Below are 18,555 nucleotides of genomic sequence, written 5' to 3' on the forward strand. Positions count from 1 at the left end.
ACCATTATGTCTCGCAGAATTTCACAGACTACACCCACACTGAGGTTATGAATGGATGGGGGTACAAATTGATACATTCACCAATATACTTTGGGTATACTGTTGGGTTTTTATTCCCACACCTCACTTCCTGCTACAGTCAGTCATACTTGTCCCCATAAGAAGCAAGAAATTCCACCAGAAAATAATATAAGTCCTGTACATCAAGCATTGCATAGAAAGCAGTGCCTGATGTTTAATGTACAGCGCTGCGTATTATGTTGGTGGTATGTATATCTGTTTATTAATAATAATAATAATAATAATATTAATAATAATAATAATAATAATATTAATAATACTATTCACTAATGCATTGCATTGCAATGTGTTTTTGTAATTTCTTTCTGCACTTAATTCTTCCCATTTCTGTGCGCTGTGCAATTCAATGTAGTAAATGTGGTTAATGTCATAATAGACTTTTATATTATCTGTGCTTATAATAAAGCATTTCATGTATAGTGCGCTTTTCAAATGTGTACTGAAACAAGTGAATTAAATGTCAACCTGATGCACAAATGTATCTACGTTAATTTAAAAAAAGTGCATTTGATTATGAATATTTTTTTTATGCACAGCTAATGTTCTCTCATACAGCTGACGTTCCCAGAAATCAAGCAGTAAGAGATTTATGCACAACCACTGCTATGGCTGTAGGGTAAAACAGTATGTTTTATGATGATTTCTGTTTTGCAGGAATCCCTAGTAGAGAGAAAGACAGTTAAAAATCGGATTTGTAAACCTCCACTTCTCTTCTTTTAAATAATTGTATCAATGGTCTGAAATGGCTGTTTGTGCTATTATTTACCTATTTTCTTTTGTGACTTGTGTACTATTTGCCCCACACAGGCTTTCTCGTCTCTTTTCTTTCCATATGCTGATATCTGTTCTTTCTTAATCACATTTCAGTTTTGGGTTCAGTAACAAAATTGACAATAAAGGTGACCTGGCTGTTGGCCTACACGGAAATGGATTTAAGTCGAGCTCCATGCGTCTGGGAAAGGACGCCATCGTGTTCACAAAAAATGACTCTGGAATGCATGTGGGGATGTTATCTCAGACCTTTCTGGAGACGATAAATGCAGAGAGTGTCATTGTGCCAATTATCTCCTTTGACAAACAAAATATCCTTTTCTTATTTATTTCCATATATCTTTTTTTATCATATTGACTTCTGCAACCACATTCAGCAGCAGATCCATTCCAAAGATCTTGGAATCCTCTATTCATGGTTAAGTATGCTAGTCAAGTATGAAAACCACCACCTTCCTTTAGAGGTAATTTAACCATTTATTCATGACTTTAGAACAGATTTCACTATCTAGAAACAAGCCAGTTCCCACATGCCAGCTGAAAGCTAAAATACGGAAATAAATCAGGAGTAAAAAGATTAAGCCGGAGCTCTTATTGCTCCAGGTAGAAGAACACTGATGCAGCTGTGGGTTGGTAGATGTGGCCACAACACTGTTAGTGGAGGGAACATTGGAGGGTTTTTAAAAGACATCAAAAGAGATGCTGGAGCATCAAAAGGAAGCTTATAAACTGGCACTGCCATGTGGAACAGGGTCATTTGGGAGCTATGGACAGGGACAGTGCTGTCTGTCCGTTACCTGTCCTGTGAGGCAATCTAAATAACAATCAGGTAGCTGTGATCTCCTTATATATTTTCATCTTCCTGGTCAGCTGACATCCATGAAATCATATTAACCAATCACAGAAGAATATAAATTGGCTCCTTTATTGGAAAAAGCCATCGGACAGTGAGAGAGGGTTGTGGGAAGATAAGAAAGTCAACAGAGGATGGCAAGATATGCAGTGGCACACACAAGATGGCACTTTCCACTGATATATTAGTTGTGTTTGTTTTTAAAGATGCAAGTAGACACCCTGCCTGGCGAATCAAGATGGACGAAGATTGCCTACCAGAATAGTAGAAAGAATAAGATGGCCGTGACTTGTGAGGGAATGGGAACAGGTAGGATTTAGTTCCACTTTAGTTTCCACTTTTCCAATTTTTTAATTGAAAATACACATCCTCTGTGAGTTTCCTTAACTCTTCATACAACAGTTGGTGAGAACATCTGACTGTGAAGCCAGTCTAAATGCGATTCTCGAACACTCCCTCGTTAAAACTGAAAATCAAATTTTTGCAGAGCTTGATGCCATTAAAGGCAAAAAAGGAACAAGAATATTTATCTGGAACCTAAAAAGGTAAGGCTTTGGTGTGCCAGTAAAGTAAAACAGCTGGAAAGAAGGCTGGTAAACCACACAGAATCAACATATGACACATAACATTAAATGTCAGACCCACTGCCCCTGAAGAAGCAGTCATTATTTTTGGAAAACCCGTGAAGCGTGTTGGGTTTCAATGAAATATCTATACAAGTTTTGACCCAATTCAAGGGTTTAAAGTTAAAAGAGTTATTTGTCATTTGACTGTCATTTGCCTGTTGTGTGTCTAACCAATGTCCTTATCCCTTTCCATTGCTATATGTATATCTTTTTTATTGGATATGTGCTGTGAATAAATATCTGTTTTAAAAGTCAATTGATTTTTGTGTACAAAAATGTTACTGCTTACCACAGGCCAGTTTAAAGTCCATGTTTTATTGGGTCTATCCTCTTTTCTTTAAATTCTATTTTATTATACAGGATGTGGCTGTAATTAAATGATCTGATTTCTTTCAATTTTCAAATAAACATTAAAGATTTTCAGCCTGAAAAAGTCCGTACCCACCGAGGCCACTCCATTGTTGTTACTCAAATCAGAATCAAGGAAGCTCCAGATGTAATATGGGATGAAGGTATTTTTTTCCTTCAGATGGGTTTAGTTGTTTTTCCTGTTGTTTTTTTTACCTTTCCCATTTGTTTAATGTAAGTAGTTTTTAGACTTCTGCCATTACTGGAGGTGTAGTTTTCCTGAGGAAAACTTTTTCGAAAGGAAGGCCTTTAAACTGGACCTTTTTATAGCTTTCTATATTTTTTAAGTTACAGGACATTTGGCAATATACTTCTTCTCCTCCACTATGGCTGATTGGCCCTCCATACATGTTATACAACAAAGATTTTTTAACGGAAATTTGGACTATTCAGCTTCTTTCTTTACACTTTTTTGAAAAGTTAAGGAAATAATGGCACAGCAGGCCAGATACCCTACACTAGAACATATGTTTTTGCACAAATGAATTAAACAGAATGTGTAATATTAGATTGTGATCAATTTATTCATGCAATTATTGCTTTAATTTGGAGGGCCAACTATGAGCACATCATCCTCCCCTATTTCTTACCAGGTGCCATGACATTTAAGGAATGAATTACATTGTCCCTTAAAATTGTGATAAAGCTATCTAATGTTTTTTTATTGGCATATCCATATGTGTAAGTAGTTTCCCAGCACTTTTTTTTATTACCAAGCCTTTAAAAATGGACCACCACAAAGCTCCAGCATTCATTCATTTAGGCAGATGGGAAATCGTCCCAGACTTTTCATTTTCAGTGATTTGACTGAAAAGTGTATAAGAGGTGGTGAAAACAAATCTTGCCAATGGGAGATTCTTAAGATTTTCTATTATTAAAGTTGTGTGTGTTTTTACTTCTAGTGAGAAAATTGGATGTACAGAATTTGATTTTGAAACGGATTCATATGACATAAGAATTCCAAAAGAGAATGACCAGCAAGACAGGAATGGCCAAGTCGCTCCGGAGAGTGACTATTCATTACGTGTACGTCAGGTGGTCACATGACTGGTTTTAGGTCTTGTGTTCTGTTGTATGCTGATTTCTCTTTATTTACATTCATTTTCATTATTATTGGATCATTACATTAAGTAGATTACTGAAAATTTGAGCTAGAAAATGCCAATGCCTAGATTTTTCTCTATGTACATATATTTACATGCAAGTAAGGTCTGGAGACCATTTTCACTAAGTTTAATCAAAAATTCATCACAATTACAGGCTTCCACTTATCACCTCTGAAAATTGCATTTTGCTTTTTTTTATTTGACCTGCAACAAATTCTGATGTGTGTGCTTTTCTTTCTCACTCATTAAGAAACACAGACATTATTTAGACTGCATACAAGGGGGCTGGTCAATGGCAAACAGTTCCTGTTAAGGATGAGTTAGATCCTGAAACCTCAGAAACTAGTGCTGAAACCAATTTAGGATTGTCTCAATTATCTCATTCTGGTTTTCCACAAGAAAGACTTCAGACCCTCTGATAATAAATTTCATTTGTCCAGTAAAGGAGTCATTCATTTTTTCCATTTGTGTATGAAAGTCCATATTTCCTATCCCTTAGTTTACCTCCTGAGGCATGCTGGTAAGGAGGGGGGGGGGGGTCATCCTAGCATGGTTTTTTTTTTTGTCTTCCTCTAGATCAATTATGTCTATTAGGTTTTTATTCTAATCCCAGAGTATGAGTATGGCTATAAGATTGATTGGAAAATGCAAATCTAATTGCATTCTAACCTGATGTATGTTTGACATTTATGTGCAATAGCATTTCAGGAGCAGCACTATAACACATATCTCTGCTCTGTGCTAATTTTTGGCTGTAAAGTTTTGGAGCTTTTCTCTAAAGAGAGTAAAATAAGCTTCTCTACAGCGCAGGGCAATAGATCTAGAGCCAGAGGCTAATTTGAAAAAAAACATTTGATGTTGTGTTTTAACAGTTTATAGAAAATAATAGGATTTTGGAACCGCAGGAATGCAGGGAAAAGTTTTACTTTTTTTCACCTTTTTTCTGTTTCTGTCACAGGCATATTGCAGTATTCTCTATTTAAAGCCACAGATACAGATCATAATCAGAGGTTTTAAAGTTCAAGTACAGAATGTGTCCAAAAACCTTGCCCTCATAGAAAAAACTGTCTACACACCCTGGTTTCTGGATGTATCTTTTTACTTTATGATTTACTGTCCAAATATACTTTTAGTGAAAAATCCTAATTTGGAGAAAAAGAAGCATGTCTACATCACTTCACCTACACTGCTATGGATTATTCCATTCTGGTTATCACAATGGTGTATTACATACATAATGTATCAAGGATGCAGGTTCCAAATGTACAGTGCACTAGACATTGGTCTTTTTGGAGATTTGTGTCTGCTTGTTCTTGTACAAGTGGCAAGCTTCATTTATTCCTGCAGTGGATTGTTCTTGATTATAAAAAGGTTAATTGTATTAAGCTCATGGTATGTCAAACTTTATTTTATTTCCTCCTATGTAATTTAAAGAATATACAGAAAAAATGCTTTTGTAAAACATTACAGCCAAAAAAGTGCCATGAAGCATAACGCAAGAAATTTTGAGGCCCATTCAACAGCTGCTTGCAGGAGACGGAGACTTGTAGACAGTGGGCCTGTTTTATTAAAGATCTCCCTGTTTTATTAAAGATCTACACTTTCATCAGTGAAGCTGAGTGATCGAGCAAACTTGATTGAAAACATTCACTGATGAAAGTAATGTAATATTTATTTCATATATTTTGACTTGGATACCAGTAGAATATCATTCGCATGTATTGAGTAATCTAACATAGATTTTCAACAAGCTTAATATGTATTAATTACTTAACCCAGTTTATGTTTTGTTGTTATTATACCTTAATCATGTCTTCATTAATATTCTTCTATATATGTAATATATGACACTGTAAGGGACTTATCTGGCCAGCGAGCCCTCCGCATCCTCCAGGATCGCGGGCGGCATGTGTGAGAGAGAGCTGCAGCAGGCAGCGTGGCCGATGCCATGGCTGCCCTGCTTTCAACGCATTTTTTCTGCTCCATCGGAGGGATCCGTTCTGGCCGAACTACTCATCGGCCAAGTGGCATCCCCAGCATCCCTCTGCACAAGAACAATGCTGTGGGCATCCGCAGCACTCCTGCGGGCGTGCACAGCATGTCCTAGGGGTCTTTTTGGAAGAGGTATGTGCGCTACTACAAGCACCTCTTGTACCCCCCGGGGGCGTGGCAGTCGGCTGCAGCGTCGTGGGGCGGGACATATTTAGTTTGAATTCCCTGCACCAGGATTCAGTATTGTTCCTCCCATCAAATAGGGCCAGGTGGTGCAAAGGTATTGGGCACTCTGCCTATTTAATCAGACCCTGTCCAATTCACCACTGCCCGTTGTAGCCTCTGTATAACAGTGTGCTTGGGAGCGTTCTTGTAATGGTTAGTTTGTTAACCTCTGTTGTCATCACCAGTTTGGACTTACCTGCAGTGGCACGGTCTGATATTTGATCCTGTATGAACTCCGCCTGTCCTGATCTCGGATTGGTTTCTGACTACCCTTGCCTGCTGCCTGCCCTGACTCTGGTTTGTTCTTGACCTTGCCTTTGCCTCACCCACTTGTACTTCGCATTATTCGGACTGACCTTTGTGTATGACCTTTGTTTTGTTTCTTGATTTCTCAATAAAGCTAGTTAAAAAGATTCCTGGTGTTGGAAGTGGTTTGTAATCCAGAGCGCATTACAGACACTTTGTGTATACTGTTACTTGTATATATGCATATATTTAGACCGTCACAGTCTCAACACACCCCTGAGAAAGCCTACCAGGTGAAACGCGTCTGGAAATAGACTGATAGGTTATTCTAAAGGTACACATTAGCAAACTTGTGTCTAATAATGATACCTCAGTTGTGTGCTGCTACAACATAACTAGGGATATTTTTAATGTGGTGTTCATCTTACCTTATTCCAACAACAACCTTCCCAGGTTAAATGTTTTAACATCTTTACAGTAAGATAATGTCTTTTAGTTTCCTTAATATGTGCAGAATAACCCCATGAAGATTACCTTTGGATACAACTGCCGCAACAAACAACATTATGGGATAATGATGTATCACAAGAACAGGCTCATTAAGTCATACGTAAGAGTCGGCTGCCAGTTGAAGGTATGTGTTCTCTCCCATAGCTGAAATGGCTGTGCACTTTTTTGTAGTAGGATTTTAATTTTTTATTTATTTCCAGGCTAACTATATGGGCATTGGTGTTGTTGGGATTATGAAATGTAATTTTTTAAAACCAACACATAACTACCAAGACTTTGAGTACACCCGAGATTATAGGTAAGTGTAAAAATACAATACATTTTCTTAAGAGAATCTAGTATTCTGATCATCTACACCAGGGTTGTCAAACTCTGGCCCACGGGCCAAATCTGGCCCTCAGGGTCCTTTTTTGCCCTCCTCCCAAAGAATTCCAAAAATGAATTACATCTGGCCCACGTTACCACCTCACATCATCATTTGAAATACATGCAATACATAGACATTATTCCTGTACACCCATTATGTGACACAAAGCCTAGGCAATGATCACATGGTGCCTGAATACCAGGGGCATTTTGTTTGTTTTAATCCATTCAAGAATGCATAGTGTAATATTTAGTGTCAGACAAACTTGTGATGTGAGAAAATGAACAACGCACAGGCTGCATAGATAGATAGAAATTAGCCTTTTCAACCCTAAAGTGTGTGTGTAGGGGTTTGTTTTTGTTAGTTATGGATGAAGTCGTAACCTTCCGAAGTTTTTTCAATAAATTTCTAATTTGGCCCCCGACTTGGTTTATTTAAGTTAAAAAATGTCGGCCCTCTGTGTATTTGAGCTTGACACTCCTGATCTACACCAACCAAACGATTTTTATTCTATTTATGAAGTTAGCTCATTATTTGACAGGCAAATGTTTCTTTTGCATAATATACCCATATCCTATCTTTCTTTTTCTGATCCATCACATTATGGGCTGGTCCTTCTTTGGTACATTTTCAATGTTGGGTGGTTTTGGATAATACTGATAACAGCACTAAGATTATGACACCAGCACTTCTCTCATCAGTGCACATAAGTGCAAAGCAGCTCAGAACAGGCTATAACACTCTACTTTTAGTGTTTTGGGTAACACTGGGCTTCATTCCACCTGAGAAACCCCAGAGGACATAATGCTGCAAAATAGTAGTATCATTGGGGACAGCTACCAATTAAAGGTGAATGTCTCAGCTGGAGTTGCTTTTTTACAACCCTGAGGACATTTAAAAAGGTTGGGTTGGGGTTTAAAATACATAGAAAACATATAGTATAACGTATGAGTAATTTAATATTTGATCCAGGCGTTACTGTTATCTACAACAGCGGTCACCAACCAGTGGTTCATGGACAATTATGATGGTCCACAGAAAAATTTGGACATTATTTGCAGTTTTTATTATTTATTAATAATCAAACAAAACTAATATTCTCATAAATGCCTATTGTCTGAATGACAATTTTTTTCCTTTATATTACACTAAATTCACAAACTGTAGTAGAGACAGAAAAACAAGGGAGGCGCAGCGTGACATCAGTACGAGTCGTATGTTTCAGTATTGTTTCGGCCATTACAACAGTCACCCCGCTCCTCCAATTCCGATTCCCATCCAATTGCTTTGATTTTATTTGTTTATTTCTCAGATGCTCTTTTAGGTAAGTATGACCTTAACTGTGTATTTTCTATAAATGTTATATTTAATGACATCAAATAGTTTGACTTTCAGAACTATCATTACTTAACCGTGAGCTGATCAATGAATCAGAGCCGCCACAGTCCTTGTCAGGCACCATTAGGAAGATCATTATTTTACAAATGTATTTAAAAAAATTCATAATAATGGTCCGCAGGATTTAAAATGATGAATTAAGTGCTCCATGAGGTCCGAAAGGTTGGCGACCGCTGATCTACAAGACTACTCCACTCCATTGTGCCTGCATTTTGCTAATCCTGGAACACATTTGCTAGTGATGCTTGCACACCCTCGGTGATGCATCTCACACAGAAAATTTGATAAAGAAAAAGGTACAGAGACTAAAATAATTTAAATATGCACAGTCAAAACTAAACATCAGGTAGAGAAAGTCTGGAAGCAACTCTTGCTGACTTCTAAGGAGCTTTTTATCATTTTTGTTTATATTTCAGCGGATTACATGCAACTTGCTTAATAAAAATCAAAATAATTTACTGACTTTTGTAAAATTTACTGGACATGAATTGTAGATTAATACATTTTTCACACGTTGGATAAAAATGTTTCCCAGCTGCTCTTTCCAACAACAGATGCTGGAGAGTTAAACCACCTTTTGGTTATTTGTATCTCCGGGGACTCTCAGAGAGGCAACAAAGTAGGCAGATAATGAGATAGGGCCTTCTGTAAAATCCTGAACAGATATAAAAAAAACAAAAACCTGCTACACAACTAAGACACATAAAACCCTGTACTTTTCTCATGTTTTTTACTGTTTTTTAGACTCACTTTAGCTGCATTAGGAACAAAACTTAACGACTACTGGCTTGACAAAAAAAATAAAATATGTACTCTCTCCTGTGCGGATATTCCTGTGGAAAGTAAACAGTAAGTACTTGGCAACCATTTAGTATTTATTCTGATAAAAGCAGCTTTGAAGAAGAAAAAAAGTTATTTCTCCCCTATGCTGAGAAAAAAGAAAATGTATTACTTAGCATAATTTTCCATTCCTGAAAAGCTCCATGTCAGCACACGAAGGGTAATCCCTTTCCACTCCCATTCTCATGACCCAACTAGATAAATGAAAGGCGGTCCATACATTAGTGTTCTGTAACTAGCCCTCCTCAAAAAATAGGGGTGGGTATGTATGCTGACATGGAGCGTATCAGGAAAGGAAAATTATGGTAAGTAATGCATTTTCCTTTTTCTTCACCACTCCATATCAGCATACGATGGTAAACAATTAACTCACCTAAAGCTCACAAGGAAACTAGTAAAACAAACAGCAGTTCATGGGCCTGGTTTATTAAAGCTCTCCAAGGCTGGAGAAGATACATGTTCATCAGTGAACCTAGAATGGATCTGGTCAAGGATTAAAAACAAATTGTTGATTTGCTATTTGCTAATCCAGGACAGGGCACAGAGTTTAAGCCACAGCCCAGTCTTTTCCAGAGCCTCAAGATGTGAGGATGTTGTGTCAGTTAGAGCACCCCCCCCCCCCCCCCCGTGCCCTCCAAAGCAGTTGACTGCTGACTAACCGGAACAAAGCATGGTGCAGAAACGAGAGACAGAGAGTGGTCAGACAAGCCAAAGGTCAGGGCAGGCAGCAGTCTGGAATAGTCAGAGGTCAAGCCGGGGTCAGTACACGAGCAAATTAGGAATATAACACACAGACTGGAACAGCAGGAACCTCAACCAAAAGGCCAGTCACTTCTTTATAAAGGGGGTGTTGTGATGATTAGGAGTGATGTGAACCGCAGACTTCTGACACCCCAGCAGAGGGAGTGCTGGTGAAGAGGCATTCTCAGGTGTTGTTCACATACCTGCCAGCAGACGGAGTACATCTGCAGAACACTGTAGTTCTTGGAGTTAAAGGGGCAGCTGATGGCGTGTCATATGACCTGGACCAGGAAGTGAGCACAGTCTTGGTTGCTGAAGCAGAGTTGGTGCTGGCAGCAGGGGAGTGAAGGTGAGTGAGCCTGACGCAGGCACAGATCCCCTGGATTGGTGGGGATGTGTGACAAAATAACTCTTAAATAGTTGCTGATAAAAATCTTATAGACATCACCCTGCTTCATTGATTAAAGTGTTTCCTCTCCAGCCGTTGAGAGCTGGAGAAATTTTTCATTCTAATAGATTGTAGCTTATGGTCTATAATAGAACAACAATATGAAATTATTTAAAATGTAAATTGCTGGGAATGTCTGTAGTTTGACATTAAGCTTGTGTGAAACTAGAGATCAAGCTATTGTTGGGGGCATTATACTTCTTGTCTGCTTTAAGCTTAGTCTACACAGACGTTTTCCCCAGCATTAAACCTGAGGCTTTAAAAACCCATGTTTGAAATTCTCATGCATTCCAATGGGCCAATTGGAAATCTACATCATGAACCTTTCCTTGAGGCACGTTTATGAGTGTTATCTATAAAGCTGCTTGCAACGTTTAAAAACTTAAAATGCGGGGTTAACACTGGAAAACGCTGAATACGTGGGTAAATGCTACACAGAATCTTTAAAACACTAATAAAAGTGCATAAAAACGCATTTAAACATGGTAGGAGCGTTTACATGCATTTTTAAAAATGACTGTGTAGACCCAGCCTTAGGGAAAACTCTGAAAAGACCTGGGCCTAGTGTGATGACTGATCTAGAGCAGCGGTTGCCACTGCGGACCACAAAAATCACCGGCTCCTGACTGTGCATGCACTCCCCTAGAGTGATGTCATTATGACATAATCCCGACCACTCTCTCATCGCAGATCTGAGCCTACAATGGGAGAGTGGGTGGGTTGTGTGCAGGGACACAGGCCATCCACTTCTCGGGGGACGTGGTCCGCAGTTCTGGCTGGTGCAACCCTCCAGCAGGGTCCTTCTGACCCCGCTGATCCAGAGGTACACAAAAACTGCAGCAGACTTTTGGATGTTTACGTCACAGGTGAATGTTACATTGTTTTAATATACAGAGTTTCAGCACTTTCTTTATGTTGTCTAGGCTTGAATGCCTATTGCACATTCTTTGGGCCAGTGAATTTACCAAAGAATTAAACCCAACATGCTAACTACAAAAATATATATCCCATGCATGATCAGAAATAATCCTGGCTGATTTGTGCACAATATTGATCTTGTTGCTTTTTATATAGGTTTACATTAGGAGTATTACATTTCTGTTGTCTGTTACCCAATCAGTATTGATTTTGTCATAAGAGTAGCTTTGATATTTTTTTTGTGCTGTTTGGTAAAGTTTTTTAAATTATATTTGGATTGGACTCACAATATTTATTATTACAGATTATTATTTAATATATTCTGCATCTTGTCCTGTTCTGCATCCTGCATCCAAACTAGAAATCAAGCTAGCCTTACAAATTTGTTATATGTTTAAATTAGGAGTATTACACTTGTCTGCTTTAGGGAAAAGCCTGACCAGACCTGGGTCCAGTGTGATGAATGTCTAAAGTGGAGGAAACTTCCTGATGGTATAGGCAATGTGCCAGCACCATGGTATTGTCACATGAACCCCGACCCTCAGTTTCGGTAAGGGTAACCACACAATGATATGTTGGGCAGCAGATTTCCTGATTGGTGTGCATGTTAACATCCCCAAATTCATCAATTAATCTGATTAAAACAGAGACTGCAATGCAAACGAGGAGTCTGAGGATGAAATCACACTTTATGAAAAGCCAATTTATGAAAGGGCAAATAAAAAAAGGTTAGTAATGTATAAACTTTTGTCTTAAGTTGTCCTGTTCATTAGTCTTTTTCAGTTGTCTAGTTTATGTTTTTGAAAATTGAAGCAGCCACATTTTACATATTTCTGTTTTTGCAGGACAAATTGAATACTAGAAAGTATTTTCATTTTTTATTTAAACTACTGAAACAACCATTTTTTAATTTTGGAAAAGGTATTGTTTTTTCTTCTATTTTGTATCATTTTGCAGGCCAGTAAGAAGGAAAACATTCATTCCATTCTGCTACCTAAAATAAAGCAAGCAGATCCATTGTCATTGACCAGATTCAGTTGTATCTATTTTGAATAGACTTTTATCTTTGTTTTAGTAAATATATATCACAATCTTTACTATGCCATTTTGCTCCAGAAGTGTGTTTGTATAGCTATTGACCAGTGAGGTGAGGCTGCCAGGTGTCATAAAGAGACAATAGGAAACGCATTGATGTCAATCTCCAACTTTACCCTCAATTGTTAGGGCTACACCTATCAAAACATATGCTGCTGCAGAAAAATAAAAAAAAATGCTCATGTGTATAAAGCAAAAATGTCGAAGTCGCAAAAGAAAAATGTTTAAAGAGAAGCATGTAGAACAAGGTTTCCTAGTAATTCAGTTAATAACTGAATGCGCGTGTTTGCTGCTGCTAAGCGGAAATGTTACTCTAAATTTTTTGTTGCCTTTTGCATATTTCTCCTTTTGTAACTATAGGCGAAATTGTCCAGGTGATTCTGAACTCTCAATAAGCCCTGCCAAAAAGCTTCACATTCTTCTGAAAGGCGACCATGAAAAGGATACAACTGCTGCCACTGAAGAAAAGTCCATCAGTAATTCTGAATCCCAATACAGCTCCAGGCATAGGTTAAACAGAAAAACTAAGACTGCAGCCGCCCAAAGTGAAATTGAACTAATGAATGTTAAACAGGAAGCACATTCTAACTGCTATGCCAAACATTATGAAGAACTCAGTTTAAGGATGAAACACCTAGAGGACCAGTTAGCTGCTGTGCTAGACAAGCAAGGAAAGAAAGAAACTTCCCAGGTTTGTATTCGGACCAATCCTGTACCAGAGCCCACACAAGACAATTCCAGTGAGCATATTTTACATTGTGTACAGGAGCTGCACAGGCTCAACAACAATCTGGAGGCAATGAAAATTGAGCCCAGACTCAACCAGGTAAATAGGGGGAAAGTCAACAGCATGAGAGGTGAAGAAAATGGCAACCCAGCTTGATATAGTGTTCCGCCAGCTTGACGCATCACATAGCGTGTGGGGATCATTACCACCATCAAGTCCATGTTCCAGCTTGTAGACATTTACTTAAATTTATTATGTTGGAAGAGAAAATACACAGTTGTTATAGTTCACTTTTTACTATTTAATCATGCAATATTTGTTCTGTTTTGTTTTATTAATTAAACTGTGGCACGGTGGCTCGGGGGTTAGCACTCTTGCCTTTGCAGCTCTAGGTCTGAGGGTCGAATCTCACCTGAGACACTATCTGCATGGAGTTTGCAGGTTCTCCCTGTGTCTGCGTGGGTTTCCTCTGGGTACTCCAGTTTCCTCCCCAAAACATGCAGTAAGTTTGATTGGCTTCCCCTCAAAAATTGACCTTAGACTACATTAATGACATATGACTTTGGTAGGGACATTCAATTGTCAGCTCCTTCAGGGACGGTTAGTTATGGTAGTGCTATATAAATACTGTGTAATAGTAACTGACTTTCAACCATGTCCCAAATCCTTTCTCTTCCTCTCTACAGTATATTGCATTATTTGGATTTTTTTCCTTTACATTTCAAAAGATCTAGTTTAAATAATCAGCCATGAGTTTAACATTCTTGCACGGTCAACTGCTGGGAAGTCAGTTTTTTATTTGGACTTTTCTATTGTTCCAGTTGTTGTTTTAGTTTCTAGTACATTTTAGTGTTTGAATAGGAGTTAGGCAGCCAGCAGCATTTTTTGGGAAAAAAACTATGAATGCAAGTGAAGAATGAATGTTAGTCATTGGTAATTATATTTTTAGAAATGTTGCAGTCCTACACAGGAAGACTTGGATTCCACTGGCAATTCTATCTAAAATGTTTGACATTGGTTTACGTTTGCTATTGTGATAGGGCAGTGATCTCTATTCAAGTCTGTGGAGGTCGGCAGAATATATATATATAACTCTCTTAAAGTGAACCTGATTCCTTTGTCAAGGTGCATACCTTCTCATTACTAATAAAATGCAGATTGTTTGTTACTAATTACTGAATTGCATTATAGGGGTTCTTTTGTTTAGAAGTATAGAAGAATAGATATGGTAAAAGCACATGGAGCACGTTTCTCCTTGGGTAACATAGCCAGATTGCACACAATTTGCCATTGGACCAAAGTGTAGCTGGCCAGCTAAAACCTGTCCTAGGTTATTAGTGCAGTATATTCTGTATACACCTAAACCTGCCAATAACCCCACTATACAGCTTATATGCTCAAGCTAGACGCAGAGTTATCACTGTATTTTATGGTTGTGAATGTTTATAACAGTTATATATGCATTTTGTTAACATAGACAGAAAAGGAAAATATACCTTTAAGAGTCATTATCTAGCTAGAAGAGGTAAGCCAATCACAGTGAGTCTTACACTATGCAGAGGCTTCAACCAATCACAACCAGCCTTACACTGTGTCTATGGGGAAATTCCCTAGCAAACCAGGGAGAGGAGAAGGAGAAGGAGAAGGAGGAGGAGGAGGAGAGGAGAGGCCAAAAAGGTATTTGATGCAGTTATATAGATTCCTGTAGTTTAATAGTGATTGGGACTGTCTGCTGAACCTCTCATGTGTTTGCTTACAGTTCCACCATTATCATTACCATCACCAGTACCAGTATCAGTATCATTATCATCAGCAAACAAACTAACCAACTTCAACCATCATTTTGTGATACCTCATTCAACACATGTTTGTACATAGACTTTCTGCTGCAGAATCAGCAGTGTTATATGAAGAAAGTTTGAAGTTAATAAAGAAGTTATCTAAAGTATTTGGTGTGCTCTTTAAACCTACTACTTTTATGGAATGGTATTAGAGGAATTATAGCGTAAAGACAGTCTGATCAGACTAAAGAGAGACAGAGATAATAATTCTTCTAATGCCACAGCGCACAAGGCACCTCATAGTGCTGCGCCTGCCACACAAAGGCCAGGCTAGAGACCTTTAGTCTTTGCTACTAAAGGATCTGATAGTTCAATGACCCTACAGTCCTTGTAAATTCTGACAAAGTATAAAGAATTTCATTCAGGGATTTTTTTTGGTAAGCGGTGAACTCAAAAGGTAGTGCTGTATAACAAGAATGCTAACCAATCTGCCACCATGTTACTTTTTTTCATTTTTATTTTCAACCTCTCCATTGTCTAGCAGATTTCGTTTTTTTAATGCACTTTTAGGTATAGATCTCAAAGTTAAAAGTCTCTAAAAAAGTTATAAAATATTTAGAACATTATTTTCCTATCTTTACAGAATGAGTACATAAAGCAACATAAATCACAGCTAGATTGTAAACGTAGTAGGAATAACACTGAAAAAAACAATGAAAAAAAGAATGTGGCCAGTACTTCGAGAGATTGAAGGTAATCCCAGTATCATGGATGTTATTTGTATTGTTTATTTATTCTGCTTTCTGCTTTCCTAACCCTAACCATAATTATAAAAATAATGAAATAATAGACCACAACAATGTATTTTATCAAAAAATATTTTAGCAAAAATTTCCCACTGAAATTTTGCAAACAAGGGTGCAATATTATTGATAAATATTAATATAAGGTAAATGCAGAGTTTAGAAAAAAAAAATTTTACATTTTTAGTAGACATCCCGGGTGTGGTAGATTTTGAAGCAGGGTGCTGCACAAAGCCCAGCATCACAGTCAGGACAGTAGAACCTGGTTTCCTTGTGTTTCTTCCTCTGTCATCGGTCTTTGAGCAGCAAACCACACACATCCTTGTGGGTGCCGCCTTTTTCTGGGTTGGTGGGATGTATTCAACGAAGCGATGACCGGTCAGGCGTTCTGGGTTGACAACGGTGCAAGCACGACGTCCAGGTCTATTCATAGCCACTGATGGTGTTTGGTGGTTCTTGACTATGGATTCGGAAAGTTGCAAAATGAAGTCTAAATGATTAACAGCCCTCTGACTATTTTTTTGTACAGAACGTAGGCATTCCATAGGCACTGCTCAACTAGATGCCTGAAAATATTCTTGTAATACTTCCTTTGCTGTTTCCTCGCTGGGTAGAATGTCATGGCTTGGTCAGCTCTGTCGACACCTCCCATGGTGTTGTTGTAGTCAATCACCACCTGTGGCTTCATCACTTCTTTCCCACGTTTTGTGTGTACCAGAACGGTGGAGGCATCATGGACAGTACTCATCAGGCACACATCTTGTCACGCCATCTCAGGGCCATCATCTATCCTTTCTGCCAGGCAACAATTTCTCCTGTCTTCAGCTTCCCTTTTGCAAACAGTGCTGGCAGGTTGTGCCGGTTAGCCCTAACGGTTCCATACACATCTGTTCTGTGTTGCAGAAGGAACTCATAAAGCTCAGGAGATGTGTAGAAATTGTCAGTTATGACACAATAGCCCTGACCTAGCAATGGCTCAATGAGGGATAGCACTGAAGATGTTGCCAATCCATATTGGCTATATCTGGGCTTGAACTGTGTCACTTTTCCAGTGTACAGTACCGTATACCAGATGTAGCCAGATGAGGATTCGCACAGCATATATGTTTTCACACAAAATTGCTGATCTCTGGGTAATGAGAACAGTTGCAGTAAATTCCGGGGGTGATTCCAGGAGGAAATCGCCGCTGTCATCAGCCCCGGAATTTACTATTGGTGATGGCATCTGCAGTAAGATGGGATGCGGAGAGGCACCCCCGGCATCACAGCAGGACTGTCTGAGGTAAGGGGGACCCCCAAAGTTAACCTGAGTGCGACTCGGGGTTACCACTTTTTGCATGTTTTTTCCACCCCGAGTCACACTCGGGATTACTGCTAGGGGGGTTAAGAGGGTAGCACAATAGCACCATTTTCATGTTTAGGGTCAAAATGGGTAGGCAATAACACACAGTGACACCCACAGGTGTGCAAGGAGATACAATGCCATTTACCAATTCACAATAATACACATTCTAATGTTTTTAGCCCAGAACATTGTGCAGAGAGTCTGTGGGCAACCAGGGCTTTTTACATTGAATCCAGTCAAGACCTATACTGGCAATTGAATCTCTTACTACTCCTTTAAAGTGGAACAAAAAAAAAATACACTTAGTCTTACCGGTGGAGAGTTGGTAATCCTTCCACGATACAAGTGAAGTTGTTCCCATGCCACCCCATCTTCCTTGTTCATCCTGGCGGGGGCCTGACACAGAAAAAAAAGTGTCGATCTAATTTCTTATGCATTTTTTTTATAAGTAGAACAAAATCCCTTCTGCGCATGTTTTCTGGGATATGTGACGTAGGTATTCCAGGAGGCTGTGGGCTTTCCAATTCAGTCTTAACCCACTGTGGCAATGGTGGGTGTGAGGGGCCTTCCCTTTAACTGATAAAAAAAAGAAAAATTCTTTGCCTTATATAAAATGGTTCTCTACCCTTTTATATTAAGTAAAAATGTGGTGATAATTATTTACATCAGTAATTCATTGTTAAATCTGATTTTCTTATTTGTATGTTTTAGATTTAATCAGTAAACATTTGTTTTTAAATCAGGAATTGCAGTTCTATTTTTATGATGTCTATTTTAAATGTATGTCATGTCTGTATATGTATATAGCATTCACTTCCTACCCTTATAAATATAAATAAATATATGATCTTTGTCTTTCTAGCACAAAGCTTCAAATGTTGAACAAGCAAAGAAACAAGTCAATGAGAATGAATAACTTTGCTGCACAATTAAGCTTTACTGATTCTCTGAAATTTTTAAAATGCTTGATGTTGGGTCGACTGCAAGTTTGTGGACTTCATGGCTTCTTCAAGATCATAAAATGATTATTCCTATTTTTATTATTCTTTTATCCGCAAACTGATGGTTATATTTTATTCAAGAGGAGAGAAATGTACTTTCATGCTTAAATTGACAAAGCAAAAAAGGAAGTTAAAATAAATTGTAATCAATATTCAAAGATTAAACACGTTTTCTTTTATCTCTCAAACATTATTAAAACTGTCATGTTTTAACCCTTGCATAACATATAAAGTTTCCATTATTTTTTATAACATTTTTTTTATTTGGAATTG

General features: G+C 38.2%; 1 protein-coding gene across 1 annotated transcript in view; it reads left to right on the forward strand.

Moving 5' to 3' along the window:
• LOC140337004 (MORC family CW-type zinc finger protein 3-like) overlaps positions 1-18,500 on the forward strand; it is a 64,845-nt gene extending 46,345 nt beyond the window's left edge. The window contains exons 4-15 of the mRNA XM_072420538.1: positions 949-1,163; positions 2,103-2,250; positions 3,642-3,765; positions 4,804-4,935; positions 6,823-6,942; positions 7,019-7,116; positions 9,328-9,432; positions 11,958-12,080; positions 12,178-12,258; positions 12,986-13,316; positions 15,777-15,886; positions 18,144-18,500. Coding sequence (XP_072276639.1) covers positions 949-1,163; positions 2,103-2,250; positions 3,642-3,765; positions 4,804-4,935; positions 6,823-6,942; positions 7,019-7,116; positions 9,328-9,432; positions 11,958-12,080; positions 12,178-12,258; positions 12,986-13,316; positions 15,777-15,884 — 1,585 coding nt within the window. The 3' untranslated portion in view covers positions 15,885-15,886; positions 18,144-18,500. The remainder of the gene's footprint in view (positions 1-948; positions 1,164-2,102; positions 2,251-3,641; positions 3,766-4,803; positions 4,936-6,822; positions 6,943-7,018; positions 7,117-9,327; positions 9,433-11,957; positions 12,081-12,177; positions 12,259-12,985; positions 13,317-15,776; positions 15,887-18,143) is intronic.
• The last annotated feature ends 55 nt before the right edge of the window (positions 18,501-18,555 follow it).

This window comes from Pyxicephalus adspersus, chromosome 1 (assembly GCF_032062135.1).
Source record: "Pyxicephalus adspersus chromosome 1, UCB_Pads_2.0, whole genome shotgun sequence".
NCBI lineage: Eukaryota > Metazoa > Chordata > Amphibia > Anura > Pyxicephalidae > Pyxicephalus > Pyxicephalus adspersus.